The sequence below is a fragment of the Felis catus genome, chromosome B2 (genome assembly GCF_018350175.1).
Source record: "Felis catus isolate Fca126 chromosome B2, F.catus_Fca126_mat1.0, whole genome shotgun sequence".
Classification (NCBI taxonomy): Eukaryota; Metazoa; Chordata; class Mammalia; order Carnivora; family Felidae; genus Felis; species Felis catus.
The window spans coordinates 2,358,076-2,373,922 of NC_058372.1; the positions used below are offsets into that span (position 1 = coordinate 2,358,076).

The window sequence follows — 15,847 nt, forward strand, 5'->3', positions numbered from 1 at the left end:
GGCCCCTCCACCCCCCACCCCAGTACAATGCCAGTTTTAAATGCAAGTATAAAAGCATCTGGAATTATCAAACCACACACAATTAATATCTTGTAGCTCCTATGTGCATATGTATTTCAGATCTGTAGTAACACCGTACAAAGGTGACTCCTCGCTTCCTTACAGGTACACATTCTACCAGAACTCTACCTTTAGCTTTGTTTGTTTGTTTGTTTATTTTTGAGAGACACAGAGTGTGAGTGGGGGAGGGGCAGAGAGAGGAGGCACAGAATCTGAAGCAGGTTCCAGGCTCTGAGCTGTCAGCAAAGAGCCCAGTGTGGGGTTCAAACTCACAAACCGTGAGATTATGACCTGAGCTGAAGTTGGAGGCTTAACTGACTGATCCCCCCAGGGATCCCTCTACCTTTAGCTTTTGATGAGTAAGGAGGAAGAAAAAGAAAGGGTCATCGGGTTGCTCTCTTCCCTTTTGCTTCCTGCCATCATTTCTAGTAAGCGGCTGCCTAGCCCAGGGAAGGAACACAAATAAGAACGTGGTGGGGTTTCTTGTTCCTGTTTCTTAGACCCTGCCATTTGCCAGCATTCTGTATTATAAACAAATTATGGTTCCAGCAAGAAAGTATGGTCTCACCTGTCCGTCAGCACCCCAGCTACTCAGCTGCACATGTAACAGCTTACTTTGTAAATGTAGGGGCAAAGTTTCCCTCCTTCTACAGACGTTCTTTGGCTAGTCTAATAATTAAATTGACATAAGATAGACAAACAGGAGAAAAAATTATGTGCATGTAGGAATCCCAAAGATGAGACCCCTGGGTGATTGAGGTTTACGTGCCATCCCGAGTCAAGGAATGGGCCAGGGACCTGGGACTTCAAAGGGTAGGAGGGTAATTCACAGGGCACTGAGAGCAGATGTTGGTAATCAGACGTTTGCCGTGGCATGCAGTTAAGTCTTTCAGATGAAAAAGTTATGTCTGGTAATAGCTCCTTTTCTGGTACAGGCCCCCTTTCTAAATTATCTTAGGTAGTTAATGGAGAGGTAAATGATTTTCCTGGTCTTCTGGGTCTTGATTGCCTTTGGCTCAAAAAAATCCACATGCCAAGTGGCGCACTTTGGGGCAGCCTATTCTGCCTCCTTCGTAGTTACTTTGAATCTCACTAACTCCCATGAATCATGGGTCCACTGGAATTTTGTGTTCTTGGGGGATTACAAACGCTACACCTGAATGGGAAGGCAAGACATACGCTCTGCGTAGGTGTATGCATTATTGTTCTGCTTTACTTATAGAACATGTGTTCAAAGATAAAATTTAGAATCTCAAGACTGTGACAACATAGCATATTTAAACCAAGCTAAGGACTTTCCGGAAGTAGGACCCTTCTAAGTGCTAGGGCCCTGTGTGACTGCATAGGTATCACACCTTTGAAGCAAGCACTGCATATCTAGGAGACTCCATGGGGAGACTTACAGGGAAGGCAGTTGTGAAGAAGTCTTCCAACATACAGGTGATAAATGTAGGAGAAATTTCTCCTGGAACACAGGACAAAAACCTTGTAACTGTGCTGAGTGTGAGAAAGCCTTTATTCAGCTTTCCCCCCTTTCTGAACATCAGAGAACCCACTTGGGGAAGAAACTGTATCACTGCAGTAAGTGGGAGAAAACCTTTATTCAATGCTTTCATCTTGCTGGTCACTTGAAAATCCATCCTAGAGTGAAGCCCTATAAACATAAAAAATGTAGGGCATGTGGGTGGCTCAGTCCGTTCAGCATTCAACTCTGGATTTTGGCTTAGGTCATGATCTCAAGGTTTGTGAGTTTGAGCCCTGTGTTGGGCTTTGTGCTGACAGCGTGGAGCCTGCTTGGGATTCTCTCTCTTTCCCTCTCTTTGCCCCTCCCCGATCACTCTCTCTCTCTCTCAAAAATAAATAAACTTAAAAAGAAACGTAAAGACGGGTGCCTGGGTAGTTCAGTTGGTTTCAGCTCAGGTCATCATCTCGCAGTTCATGAATTTGAGCCCCACGTTGGTCTCAGTACTGACAGCTCAGAGCCTGGAGCCTGCTTCAGATTCTGTGTCTCCTTCTCTCTCTCTGCCCCTCCCCCACTCATGCTCTGTCTCTCAAAAAAAAAAAAAAAATAATAATGTTAAAAAGAAATGTAAAGAATGTGAGAAAGCTTCCAGTGCAAGCACTGGCCGTATTCAGTATTAGAGAAACCCTATGAATGTAATAAATGTGGGAAAGCTTTTCAGGTGAGTTCAGCTCTGGTAACGTCTCAGACTACCCCTGTGCATAAGAAGCTCTAATAATGGGCTATATATTCAGGCAATTTCATTAAGAATTCAGGTCTCTTTCAACAGATGATATGTTTGGAAAAGGACGCTATGGAAAGAAGCATGAGAAAAGCTTCAAGGTCTTTTCCTCTTGACATGGCAATTTTTCCCAATGTCAGACCCTTGTATGGAGATAAATAACTAGTAGTGCAATTGCTGGGTAGTTCTATTTTTAATTTTTTGAGGAACTTCCATACTGTTTTCCAGAGTGACTGCGCCAATTTACATTCCCTCCAACAGTGCATGAGGATTCTCTTTTCTCCACATCCTCACCAACACTTATTATTTCTTGTCTTTTTTTTTTTCTTGTCCTTTTGACACCAGTCATTCTCACTGGCATGAGGTAATATCCCATTGTGATTTTGACTTGCAATTCTCTGATAATTTGTATCTCTTGGTCATCTGTATGTCTTCTTTGGAAAAATGTATGTTTGCCTCCTCTGCCTGTGTTTTATTTTTTAAGGTAGGCTCTGTGCCCAATGTGGGGCTTGAACTTAAGACCCTGAGATCAACAGTCACATGCTCTACCAACTGAGTCAGCCAGGCACCCCATCTGCGTTTTAATATTTTCTCCCATTCTGTAGGTACAGAATTATGGGACGAAGTGGGCAAGGAAAGAGACAAATAGAGCGACAATCAAAGAGAGTTGGATTGAATAATGAGAGTAACAATGGGTGTCAAAAGTAGATGATGATGAAAATAAGCAGTAAGTTTAGGGATCGCAGTTGAAAGTGACAAAGAAAAATAATTTATTTTCTTTTTTTCTTTAAAGTTTATTTACTTATTGGCAGGGTGGGGGGAGCAGGTGCACACAAGCAGCGGAGGGGCAGAGAGAAAGTGACAGAGAATCCCCTCACTGACTGTGCAGAGCCCAATGCAGGGCTTGAACTCACAAACTGTGAGATCATGACCTGAGCCGAATTTGGACACTTTACCAACTGAGCCACCTAGGTGCCCTGAAAAATTTGTTTTTAATTGATGGTCAGGATAAATTCAAATGTACTAGAGGGAACAGGGCCAATAAGGAGATAATACTAAAAAGAGAAATCTAAGATATTTTAGAATCTTTTTTAACTAAAGACAGCAGGGACCAAGGGAAAAACCAAACAAACAGGGTTTGATGAGTCTGAAAGATGAGGCAGATGATGTAGCTGCCATCACAGGAAACAGAAAAGAGGTACAAAATGGCTTCAAAGGATGTGGGAAATTCAGAAAAGGTCATTTCAATACAAAAGAGTGAGTTCTGCTTTACAGAGCAAGTACTAAATGTACAGTAGAGGTTAGGCTATGATTACATATGATGAAAACATAAATAGCTTTAAGTAAAGATAAACTTTATGCGAGCAGTCTGAAAAGGTTGTTCAATGAGGTTAGGAATGCTGTACAGCTTCCTCACGAGTCAGGTAATAGGGACGACAGCGTTATGTTATTCCGTATCACGTCCTCTGCTAGTGCTGCCCAAGCTGGAATGCTGTACTTGAGAGGACAGATATTCAGTTGGATTCAGCACCGTGTTTCTGTCTCAGGTGTTCCGAATTGCTTTTCAATCTAGATAGCTGGCACAGCTTTCAGCCACCCTCTCTCAAGATGGATCCTGACGCTTACCTTGTTCATGAATGGCCTGGAAGTCTACATGTTTCTTGGCCTAGAATAGCTGGTGGCTTCTGTGCTGCCTGGTGAGGAAATTCTGAACACACTCCTACTCCACCTGTCCTGGCTACAACCTGGAAACAATTAAGATATGGTTGGGTTTGTGAAAGACTCAATGAGTGAACCAGAATTAATACCTGATTATAAAGACACCTCAGGGAACAACTCTCTAGGCACAAAATAGAGAAAAATGCACACACAGTCTGTTCCACCTTCAGGAAGAAGCCAGAAAAGATCAGGGGCCTGGGTGGCTCAGTTGGTTAAGAGTCCAACTTCGGCTCAGGTCATGATCTCCCTGGTTCGTGCATTTGCGTCCTCTTGTGGAGCTCTGTGCTGACCAGCCTGGAGCCTGCTTCGGATTCTGTGTCCCCACGCCCTACCCACTCGGGCTGTCTCAAAAAAAATGAATAAACGTGGAAAGAAAGAAAGGAAGGAAGGAAGGGAGAAAGAAAGGAAGGGAGAAATAAAGAAAGAAAGGAAGAAAGAAAAGAAAAAAGGAAAGAAGGAAAGAAAGAAACCAGAAAGAAAGAAAGAAAGAAAGAAAAGAAAGAAAGAAAGAAAGAAAGAAAGAAAGAAAGAAAGAAAGAAAGAAAGAAAGAAAGAAAGAAAGAAAGAAAGAAAGAAAGAAAGAAAAAGAATCAAGGTAAGTAACGCAGGCACCAGTACATGTAGCCTGGTCGAGGGGGCCTGAAGCTCCGCAACCCTGCTCCCATGGCTGTACGGACGCTTGTCTCCCTGGCTGGCTATTCATTTATTTAATCACGCCTGCCGACCTGTTTCGTGGAGCTCTCTCTGCAAAGCCCCCACGGGATCGCCGCCTCCTCCCTGCTCTCTGGCTGATGCTCTAACACCCGGGCCTGGAGCTCCGCGGGCAGGATGGTCAGGATCTGCTCCTCGGCGGGACATCCGCCACTGCCGCCAGAGGTCCTAGAGTTGGGGCGGAGGCCTCCCAGGGTGCAGGCGTCCCCAGGTAACAGAAACGCCCAAAGTCAGGGGCAGCAGTGGCTACGTCCCGGTTGTTGGGGGTTCTTCCGGCACAGCACACATTCTTGGCTCCAAGCGCGGTCCTGCTCTTTCAGGGTCGGGAGCCAAGGCTGCAGCCACTACGGGCTGTCACCGAGGCAACACGTATTACGGCACAGGCTGGAGTAGGTGGGAGACTGGCTTTGGGGGTGTTTTTCGGGCTACTCCTGAGGCAAGACGAGTCATTAACGTACACAAATGCGAAAGGCTGCTGAAGGCTTTACTGGGGTTAAAGCTGACCCATCATCTGGAAACCCACCGAGTAAAGCACGGAAATACGAATTCCGAAGGAAAACGGGCGATGCCGGTGAATTCTGACGTCAAACCTGTAATGCGGAGAGAACGTGAAGCTTGACGACAGACGGACTGAAATGAAAATAGCAAACCGAGCACGCTGGGCTCTTCCAGTTCAAGCAAATGCGCGGGTGAGACTTCAGGTCACGACCAGAAAACGACCACACCGAGCGCGGGTCCGAGTGCCCGTGAGGACACGCTCCAGGGCCGCCCCGGGAGCCGCAGCCTCGCACAGCCGGCGCCAGAGGGGAGGCGACACCGGCAGAGGGCGTCCTCGCTCCCTCCCGGGCCTGCCGGGGCGGCGCACCTGCTGCTCCCAAACCGGCGTCTTCCCGGCGCCGCCGCCTTCATCTCGGAACTCCGTTCCTAAACCTCGGCAGCAGCCGGAGAGACGTGAGACCCGGGCGCTGCGGACATCAGCCGGGGCCGCCGGGCCGGCCCTCGGGGAGCGCACCGGCCTCACCGCCACCACACCACCCGGCCGGAAGCGGCGTAGCCACCGAGGGCGGAAGCCGCCGGCTTCCGGCCTCTCTGGGAGACGCTCCTCTCGGTGGTGGCTTCGCGCGGCCGGAGAAAACCTCGCGCGGCCCCGAGGGTCGCAGCCCCCCTCTCGGCCTCTCTGGGACGCGTTCCTCTCGGTGGTGGCCTCGCGCGGCCCCGAATTTGAGGGGCTTGTGGTCGTTGTCCTTCTGGAAGGTTGAAGATGCTCGCGCCCCTGTCCCCTACTTTAAAGCTTCGGGTGCCCCGTCCCGTGGTGATACTGTCAGTCACGTGATCAAGGTTAGGGGCTGAGACCGAGCCCCGCAACGGCGCGCGTGTTTGCGCCCCGGTTCCCGCACGCCGGGAGCTTTGGGGCAGGACGCTCCCCGGCTCGGTTTCCTCCAGCCCGGAGCGTGGGAGAGGTACAGCGCTTGTCACGCCGTGGGCTGCGCTACACAGCACCTGCAGAAAAGAAACTCTGCGTTCAGTAGTCAAAACAAAACACCCCCAGTACAGGTATTGGGTTACTGAGATCCCATCAGGACATTTCTAATTCAAGGTAATTGAGAAACAAATGCTAAGTCATTTGTTATGAAGCCTATTTATTCGTTGAAGATTTTGTACATTAGATTATCATAATTCTACAAAGGACGTGGTTTGCTAGAGTTTTCACATAAAGACCTTATGCATGCAGTGGGATGTTAAAGCCTTTTATCGTTTTTATCCCATTAGGGAAAATGTGCCTCGTCAAGCAGGTAAAAGAAGTCTAGCCAGATTTGCCTTTGTGTCCTGAAATCAGTGGTGGAGTTCCTACTTGTTGGATTCCAGTCTCCACTGATGCCAACTCTCTCTACCCGGTCTTTTCTGGAGAGAAGAGCAGCCAGTGCGGATTCCCTCAGCCCTCTTCCACAATTGTCAGTAGCCGGAGACCCTCCTTATGTCAAGAGAGCTGCCCAGAACTGCAGTCTTGGTGCGTTCACCCCAGGGAGATGCCCCGACACCCCCCCGCATATAGGGCAGGAAGATCCTAGGTATGTTACTGTCTGCTCCAAACTCGTTTCAGTTCAATTTGACCACCTTTCCCTACCCCAGCTCCTGCCCAATTTATTTCTCCTCTCCTGTCTTGTTTGAATCTCTGGATTCTGGCCTCTTGCCTTGGAGGCTCTCCTGGTTTACCTCCTGGCAAGACCTCTGGACACAGATTTTGGTCTACAGATTGTAATGCTACCATTGTGTAGGTCCTCTTGTTTGGCATGACTTTCTTTCCTTTCTTTTTATTGTTTATTTTTTATTTTGAGAGAGAAAAGCACAAGTGGGGCAGGGGCAAAGAGGGAGAGAGAGAATACCAAGCAGGCTCCACACTGCCATCACAGAGCCCGCCGTGGGGCTTGAACTCACAAACTGAGATGATGACCCAAGCCAAAACGAAGACTGTCTCCTAACCAGCTGACCCACCCAGGTGCCCCTGGCGTGACTAATTCAGTTTTGTTGTGCCTTTATTTAAAGGAATGTTCCGAAAGCGTTGTTGTGTATTGCTCAGGCTATTTCCACTTCAGGGCTTAGCCCACCTCCTCTTGTGGCGGATCATTAACTAGTGTTGATGATCAGCCTCTTTACCTGAATCTTCTCCCCTCCACGCAGTAATCACGGTTACTTCCCAACACAGTCCCTTTTTCCTCCACCCCCACTGCCATAGACTAACCTACTTATCAGCCTCCAAATTCTGCCCTTCTGGTTTGACTTTAGCAGTCAGTGGGGGAAGAGGCAAATCCTGTTTCACAGAAAGCACACACACAGTGAAGATCATATGCAGGAGAGCAAATCAGAGAACGAGAGAAAAGAGACACGGTCTTTCAGTCATTTGTCTCACTCAATATTTTTTATTCAACGTTTTTCATGTTTTGCTCTTTCTTTAGCACTTCCATAAAAATTTAAGTTCTTTACATTATCAGGTTTTCCCTCTTGTGAATTCTTTGGTGTTGACGAAGGTGTGAACTCTGACTGAAGGCTCTCCCACACTCACTGCATTCATAGGGTTTCTCTCCAGTGTGGATTCTCAGGTGTCGAATGAGGTGTGAGCTCACTCTGAAGGTTTTCCCACATTCACTACATTCATAGGGTTTCTCTCTGGTGTGAATTCTCTGATGCAGGATGAGATGTGAGTTCAGGCTGAATGCTCGTCCACATTCTTTGCATTCGAAGGGTCTTTCCCCAGTGTGAATTCTCTGGTGCCTAATAAGATCTGAGCTGCCCCCAAAGCCTTTCCCACACTCATTACATTCATAGGGCCTCTCTCCAGTGTGGATTCTCTGATGCCTAATAAGCTTTGAGCTGTGTCTGAAAGCTTTCCCACATTCATTACACTGGTGAGTTTTCTCCCCACTAAAAATTGCTGCATGTTTAATAAGGTTTGGGCTCTTGAGAGATTTTCCATATTGGTGAATTTTTTCTCCAGCATAAATTCTTTGATGCTTAATAAAATCTGAATTCCATTTGAAACTTTGGTCATAGGTACTATGTTTATGAGATTTCTGGTGTGTAAATTCACTTGAATTCAGGTTTAAGCTTCTGTCACATCCATCATGGCTTATTTCACCTGTAAGTGTATTTTTGTGGGTAAGGATTTTACTAAAACTTCCATCCTGAGCAGATGATGGTCTCTGAGACCCCCCTGATTCTTTTTCCCATTGCCTCTTTAGCCTGTCTGTAGACTTGCAGATGTCTTGAGGCTCAGCAGATCCTTCTGACACGAATTCTGAAATTCTTCCTGATAGAATTCTCTGTGATTCCATTTTTTCATAAATGTCCAACTTTGGCATGGATCCATTGTTTTCACTCTCATTATCTAAAATAACGCAAAGAGAAAGTGGTAAACATCTATTTGCTGAGTTGGAAGAAATACTCTATTACATATTGGTACTTCACTTGGTTACTCTAAAAGTGTGACTTTTCAGGGGGGCCTGGGTGGTTCAGTCGGTTGAACATCTGACTCTTGGTTTTGGCTCAGGTCATGATCTCATGGTTGGTGAGTTTGAGCCCTCCATCGGGCTCTGTGCTGACAGCGCAGAGCCTACTTGGGATTCTCTCTCTCTGCCCTTCCCTCACTCGTGTGTGTGTGTGGTCTCTCTCTCAAAATAAATAAACTTAAAAAAATTAAAAATTCAGATGTAGCCTTTCAAATGAAAGGGTTGAAGGGCACAAGGGAGAAAAACTGGTAAAAGAAGGCAGATTGCATGCAGAGGGGAAAACCTCCATCCATCTATCCATCCACCCATTTCTTCATCTGCCATGGCTAACCAAATTCTGTAACCACTTTCTGCTACATATCTCCTGAATACATCCCCTTCTTTACATTTCTGCTACCATGTTCCTTATCACTACTTTTTATCTAGGGGATTGTCACAGCCTCCTGCTGTTTTGACTCTTAGCTAATCACTTTGAATGTCTTCACCAGATTAGCTGTCCTTAAAACCCTGTCACCTCCTATACCTTACTCAGAAACTTTCACCCTCTTTCCTCCACAACTTAAATGAATTCTTCCGCCTGGTTTCCAGAATCCATTTATGATCTAGTCCTCACAATTCCTGCCTGTGGCTCACAAATTTATACTGTGCTTATGACTCTCTATTATGCATCTTGTCTTTTTGTTGTTGGGTTTGTTTTGTCTAGAATATGCTATGATAGGAAAGGTGGTTAGGCAGTGCTGGTCTTAGCATGGGGGAAATGTTGTGATTTTGGATAGGATGGATGGAAATGTTTCCAGAACAAACGTGAAAGCAGAATTTAGGTATTTTTTAAAAAATGGACTGTAATTTACTCTTTATTTTTGAGACCACTCATACCTAAAGTGATACTGAATCCATGAACTTCTTAAACAGATGAGTTTTAGGAGTGCCTGGGTGGCTCGGTCAGTTAAGCATCAGACTGTTGATCTCGGCTCAAGTCATGATTTCACAGTTTGTGAGTTCAAGTCCCATGTCAGACTCTGCCCTGACAGTGCGGAGCCTGCCTGGGATTCTGTCTCCCTCTCTCTCTACCTCTCCCCCCACTTGCTCTCTTTATCTCAAAAATAAATAAAAATAAACTTAAAAAAATTTTTAAACAGAGGAGTTTTAGAACAGTGATGAGTATTCCATGGAGGTGGTCACCAGAAATATGGCCCACTTCCTATAAAAACGTGAAAGCTTTGTAAGACCAAAAGTACAATAAAAAAGATAAGAGTGTGGATCTTGTATGCATCTGAATTATATTCCATTTCTGAGTATATCATTATGTATCTGCTTCTCTATCATTATATATGCTTCTCTACTAACATGTTTTATTTCTCTTGATGCATTTCTTCCTCTTATTCTTTTGTTTCTTTACTCATTCTCTGACATTTTCTCATTCATTTTTTTCTTTAATTTACTCATAAAAGTATCCTGTGTTTTGGAAATATTCTGGATAAAGTACAAATAGGAGAATGTTAATATGCTTGATAAGGAACCAAATTCTGGGTGGTGTGTGTGTGTGTGTGTGTGTGTGTGTGTGTGTGGCCAATGGCATACAGGGAAAGAGTTCTGTACTTCTCATGGGGTAATAAAGGAAAAGACCACCTATAGTGACTGAGACTATTCTGAGAAGGCAAATTCACAGCCCCACTCCTTCAGTGACATGAAATGTGTGTAATACTGCTCCTTACCATAGTCCAGCACAAGGGATGCTGAAGAATCATGAAGGGACTTGGGGTCCACTGGCTGAAACTGGGCACTGAGTGCCGGTCCAGTAGGCACCACCTTTCCCCTGAATATTTCTTGCCCATGTGCAAGGACTGGAACCTGAGAAAAATAAAGTATATTTGGGCTTGTGAGAGAATGTCTGTTGGAACTGAACGTCTTCCAAACACAAAGAGAACCTCCCACAGGAATACAAAACTGCAGAAGGATGGATTAAGTACGACTCAACTGTGAAATGTGGCACAGCACCAGCTGGAGTGGAAAGGAGACATAAATGCTGAAGGAAGAGCCCCTGCAGGTCTCATTGGGGTGTTCAATCTCAGACCCTTTCCTCCCACTGTGTGATCCAGCTCTCTGGAGGCCTTAGATCTCCTGTCCCCTGCGTACCTGGACTACTGAGTCATCAGCGCCTCTCTCCAGATCTTCCAGTACTGTCACCGCCTCCTCCCCACTCTCCGGGCGGTGCTCCCTCACCCAGGCCTGGAGCTCGGCGGGCAGGATGGTCAGGAACTGCTCCAGCACCAGCAGCTCCAGGATCTGCTCCTTGCTGTGCGTCTCGGGCCGCAGCCACTGATGGCAGAGCTCCCGGAGCCGGCTCAGGGCCTCACGGGGTCCAGGGGAATCCTGGTAGCAGAACTGCCTGAAAAGCTGTCGGCAGAGCTCCTGCCTGAGGGCATCACTTCTCTGGAAGCAAGTGTCCTGCCTCCAGACGAAATCTTCCTCTTCTATCTTCACTATCAGAAGTCCTGCATTCTCCTGAAGGTTCTGAGCTGTAGTTTTCTTTGATTCTGTCGTCATCCTGGGATGAAATGTATTCCCAGAAAATCCACTTCTGCTTTGTGCGGCGTCTTAGTTTCGAGAGCTCTTCTAAAATAAAAACAAAAGTATCTTTTTATTTATAAAATAGCTATTACCGTCTATGAAGATTAAAGATCACATCGCAGAAATTGTCATTTCCCATTATACAGAAGTGTACTGGGCATTTAGCATATGTACAACCACTGAAATACCTGCTCTGTGGAGTACAACAGTCCCATGATTTTTCTACCTCACAGTAGCCAAAATTTAAATTTAAAAACAAAATACTTTAAAGTAGAAACAATAAACATAAAACTTATAACTTTAAGCTGATGCTACATGTTAACATGCCACATGCAATTAGATTATATGTAAGTCAGAAAGACAAAAAAGGATCAGCACAGTACAATGACAAAGTGCTTCATGAAGTTGGGAGATTCAAGAGAGCCTAGTCGTTTGTAATGGATGGGAAAGCTTAATTCAGAAACTAACTTCCAAAGAATGGAAAGGATTTTGAAAGGATGTGGGAGAGAGAAAAATAGGAAATTACAAGCAAGGAAATGGCCTGAACAAGTGGCTAATGGTAGGATCACGGAAGTGGGAAAGCAAAAAGTTCAGCAAGTTTGTATAAGGATATCACAGAGGCAAAGGCCCTCCTGTAGAAACCCTCAAATGTCAAGATCCGGAATTCAGAATTTACTTTTTAGACACTGGGGAGCTAAGGGAGGCTTCTGAAATACTGTTTATGGAGATTAATTAATACGTTGTTCATTTCTGGGATAGACTGCAATATGGAAAGAGAAACAGAGGCCACACTTGTGCTCATACAAGTGTAAGGAAAATACAAGCTTGGAATGATAATTATCAATTCAAAATCTGGAACTAGGATTACTTATAAATCTGTTAAATAATAAGGGCAAATTTTTCTTTCTTTTCTTTCTTTTTTTAAAGATTTTAAGTAACCTCTGCACTGAATGCAGGGCTTGAACTCACAAACCTGAGACCAAGAGTTGCATGCTCCATCGACTGAGCCAGCTGGGCACCCCAGGGCAACTTGTCTTGAGAGCCAGAGGTAACCATGTCTTTTATTTTTTAAATTTATGTTCGTTATTATTTTTTATTTTATTATATTTTCTTTAAATCCAAGTTAGTCAACAGGCTGTTTCAATCAATGTTAACTATTTCCTTCCCCAAAGGTCTCAAATAGGTTTGTTTTATCCCAACAGTTCCTTCTCTACCTTCCTAGTTCCTGGCTCTGTCCATATCTTGGACAATAAAATTAAATATAATAAGCCTGCATCATGACTTGCTTATCCATCTTCCATGAGTCTTGTTATTAAATACCAGTTCCTCAAGTCAGCACACGGGAATGGTCTCTGAACTGGGACTGGTTTCTGAACTGAAAAACTGAGTAACAGGAATTTAGCTGTGAAGCAATAGACTACGAGAGCAGAATGCAAATATCAATCTTTCAGATCCTCCACTAAATGTTTCACCAAGTTGACTGCTGATTGTTGCATTGACATGTACTTTATCAAGAATCTGAACACAAGCAAAGCTCTGGGCTGGAAGTTGTACAGCAATGATTTCCAAGAAAGTCTGAGTTAGTTCCCAGCTGAGCTCATTGCCTAATCGTTATGTGGGAACTTTGTTAGAAACAGATCCTGGGATGCTGTCTGGGTTAGTATGGGTATACCTGGAAAACCTGTATTCTGATGTACAGCCATAAGGAATTAAATGGTGTGTGAGTTTGCAAAACAATTGGAAATAAATGACAATAAACACACGTGGGTTAAAAACATTTACATAACTAGATGTGTTTTACATGACACACACTGAAATGATGAAAGATGTTGAAAACTGAAGTACTAAACAAGTTGTATGGGAGAGGCATCAAATATCCTAACGGTTTTGAGGCAGGGAGCCCATGTGTGTGTTTATGTGCAAAGGGTAGCAAATATTTCCTAGAGCTGGTGGGGCTTAAACTGGACAATAAAAGATGAAAAAATTCAAAAGGAAGGGGCAGGAGAAAAGTTTCGGAAGTGGGAATGAACAGCAGATTGATGGCGATCCCAGCTCACTCTAATATTTGGAGTGACTAAGAACTCTGCACCCTCTAATAAACAATTTGTCATCCCTGCTCTGAGCCCCTACAGTTCCTAACACGGAACACCTGTGAATACAGCACTCATCACCTGGTATCATTTTTAGCTTTGGCTGTTTCTCTTCATCAACTGGCTGGAACTCCAGGAGGTTAAGGACCACGCGCTATTTTCTAAGTTCTCACATTTGTCGATGGAGGAAAAGCCTGAGAAGCCTCTAGACGGTCTCAGAAGAGAGAAGGAGTAACTGCCAGGAAAGTCGGAGCTCGGCGAGTAGCAGACGCCTGCGTGTGCAGGAGCAGGACCTGGGCACTCGGCTGGAGGACGGGGCGTGGAGGGGGGGCTCGGCTGGAGGGCGTTGGAGCTAGGCTGGAGGACGAGGGGGACCAGCAGGGGCCGCGGGAGCAGGGCGGGGAGGGATTCTCGCCCGGATGCTGGCGGCTGCCCTGCCCCGGAGGTCCTACGGGACGGCCTCTGACGGTCCCCTCTGCTTGCCGGGCACACGGGAAACAACAAACATCCACAGTATGGATACACTTCACTAGGACGCGGGGCCGTCCCCGCTCTTCCTCCCGCGAGATGTCGGGGCGGGCTCACGGGCAGCTCTTCCCGGCGGAAAGCTGCCATCCTGAGGCCGCTGCCGCGCTGGTCATTCCAGCCATTGACCCAGCCCCGCCCGCGGCGGTGACGTCACGCGCGGCGCGGGTAACCATGGAAACCACCTCCCCTCGGGAGGCAGGCGGGCGCAATGTCCTCCGGACGCCGACCCTGGTTCCACCTCTCCTCGGGATTCCTCCGCGGTCCCGGCTCCAGGTCGCCGCGGGACTGCTGCAATCCCGAAGGGACAGTGGTAGCGACCGGGTGCTTGCAGGGGGCAAAGGGTCAGACCCTCGGGTCCTCAAAGCCGGACTCACCTCTCCTACAGGATGGTTCCGATCGGACACTTCCGGTGGGAGGACGGCGCTGCGCCGTCTCTCAAAGCTTCCGTCCTCGGGAAGGTGAGTCTGCGCAGAAGGCGGCCTGGCTTTGGACTGCGACTCCCAGAAGCCCCGGCGTCTCCTCCGCGCTGAGTCCGTTTCCCTTGCGGCCTGGCGGAGGTCCTCGAGTTCTCAGAGCTCCGGGGTGGGGTCCTTGCACCCGTTTGTAGCGGGAAACGCGGCCCTGCTGCTCCCGCTGGCCTCGCGCGGACTTAAGTCGGGGGAAGTGGAACCGAAGCCCACGCACCAGGGGCGCCGCCCAGACTTCACGCTCGCGAAGCCTCCCTGGGCTTCAGGAGTGCAGGTTTACAAACGGTGGCTGATGATAACCCTGGCTCACGCGGGGTGTGCATGCCCTGAAATGTGAACTTAAAGAAAAAAAATTATTTTGAGACAGAGTGCGAGTGGGGGAGGGGCAGAGAGGGAGACAGAATCCCAAGTAGGCCCCACGCTGATAGCGCAGAGCGCGAGGTGGAGCTCGAACTCAGGAACCATAAGATCATGCACGACTTGAGCGGAAATCAAGAGTTGGATGCCCAACTGACTGAGCCACCTAGGTGCCCAAGAAATGTGAACTTTCTTTTTTATTTTTAAAGTTTATTTATTTTGAGAGCATGGGGGAGGGGCAGAAAGAGAGAGAGAATCCCAAAGAGGCTCTGCATTGTCAGCACAGCTGGTTGTGGGGCTCGAACCCACGAACTGTGAGATAATGACCTGAACCATGAGATTATGACCTGAGCCGATTCTGACGCTTAACTGAGCCACCCAGGTGCCCCAAAAATGTGAACTTTCTTGAATCCCTGGGCCAAAGTGTGAGAACTAGAACTTTGATGGTAACTTACATTTACTGCTGCTGTTTCTCTTGTATCTCTTCTCATCTGTGGTGTTAACAAAAATTCAATCGAGTAGGTTTGAAGATCTAATCATCTTTATGAAGCCATTGTAAGCAGAGAGGAGCCTTGACCAGTGATAGAAAAATAGAAGGTTTTTGTCGGAAGGAGGGCGGGGCAAGGAAGTTATTAGCAAAAGAAAAAGCATTATCTCAAGGCAAGATCACCTTCACTTGGGAGGTGGGGGATGAGCAGGGGTCTAATCTTGCAGGTTACCTCATCTTCTTTGGGGTGGGGGAAGGGAATGGAGAGAGCCTATGTGACAGATTATTTTATTAGTGCTGACCAGAAAATTCTTGATTGATTTGCCTAAAATTTCACTTCTAGAGAGATTGCAATTGTAATGTAGTCCTGGTTTGCTGTCCTGGAGACAATTAACTCCATCTTGGGCCTGTGGTTTTCTTTTTAATACATTTTGTATTTATTCTCTTTCTTTTTGAAAAGGTAGTTCTGTTAGATGAGTATGCATGGCCAAACTGGTTTAATTTTCGTTGTTTTTTTAAAAAAAAATTTTTTTTTCAACGTTTATTTTATTTTTGGGACAGAGAGAGACAGAGCATGAACGGGGGAGGGTCAGAGAGAGAGGGAGACACA

At 46.4% G+C, this 15,847-nt stretch overlaps 2 protein-coding genes across 4 annotated transcripts in view; both read right to left on the reverse strand.

The window, feature by feature from the left end:
* The window catches only part of ZSCAN16 (zinc finger and SCAN domain containing 16), a 41,912-nt gene extending 37,027 nt beyond the window's left edge, over nucleotides 1-4,885 (reverse strand). The window contains exons 1-2 of the mRNA XM_006931350.5: nucleotides 4,748-4,885; nucleotides 3,930-4,048 (exon numbers count right to left, since the gene is read on the reverse strand). The gene's annotated coding sequence lies outside the window, so the exon portion shown is untranslated. The remainder of the gene's footprint in view (nucleotides 1-3,929; nucleotides 4,049-4,747) is intronic.
* A 2,750-nt stretch (nucleotides 4,886-7,635) lies between these two features.
* Nucleotides 7,636-14,428, reverse strand: ZNF165 (zinc finger protein 165). 3 transcript variants are annotated; one of them, XM_006931355.5, is made up of 4 exons: nucleotides 14,301-14,428; nucleotides 10,874-11,353; nucleotides 10,453-10,588; nucleotides 7,636-8,616 (listed from the first exon to the last, which is right to left on the reverse strand). In XM_006931355.5, exons 2-4 carry the CDS (start codon nucleotides 11,282-11,284, stop codon nucleotides 7,712-7,714), a joined length of 1,452 nt encoding a protein of 483 aa, XP_006931417.2. In that variant the 5' UTR covers nucleotides 11,285-11,353; nucleotides 14,301-14,428; the 3' UTR covers nucleotides 7,636-7,711. The 3 variants fall into 3 exon arrangements, with proteins under 3 accessions (XP_006931417.2, XP_006931416.2, XP_003985709.2); XM_006931354.4 differs by lacking the exon at nucleotides 14,301-14,428 and adding an exon at nucleotides 13,572-14,017; XM_003985660.5 differs by lacking the exon at nucleotides 14,301-14,428 and adding an exon at nucleotides 13,480-14,017.
* Nucleotides 14,429-15,847: the final 1,419 nt, after the last annotated feature.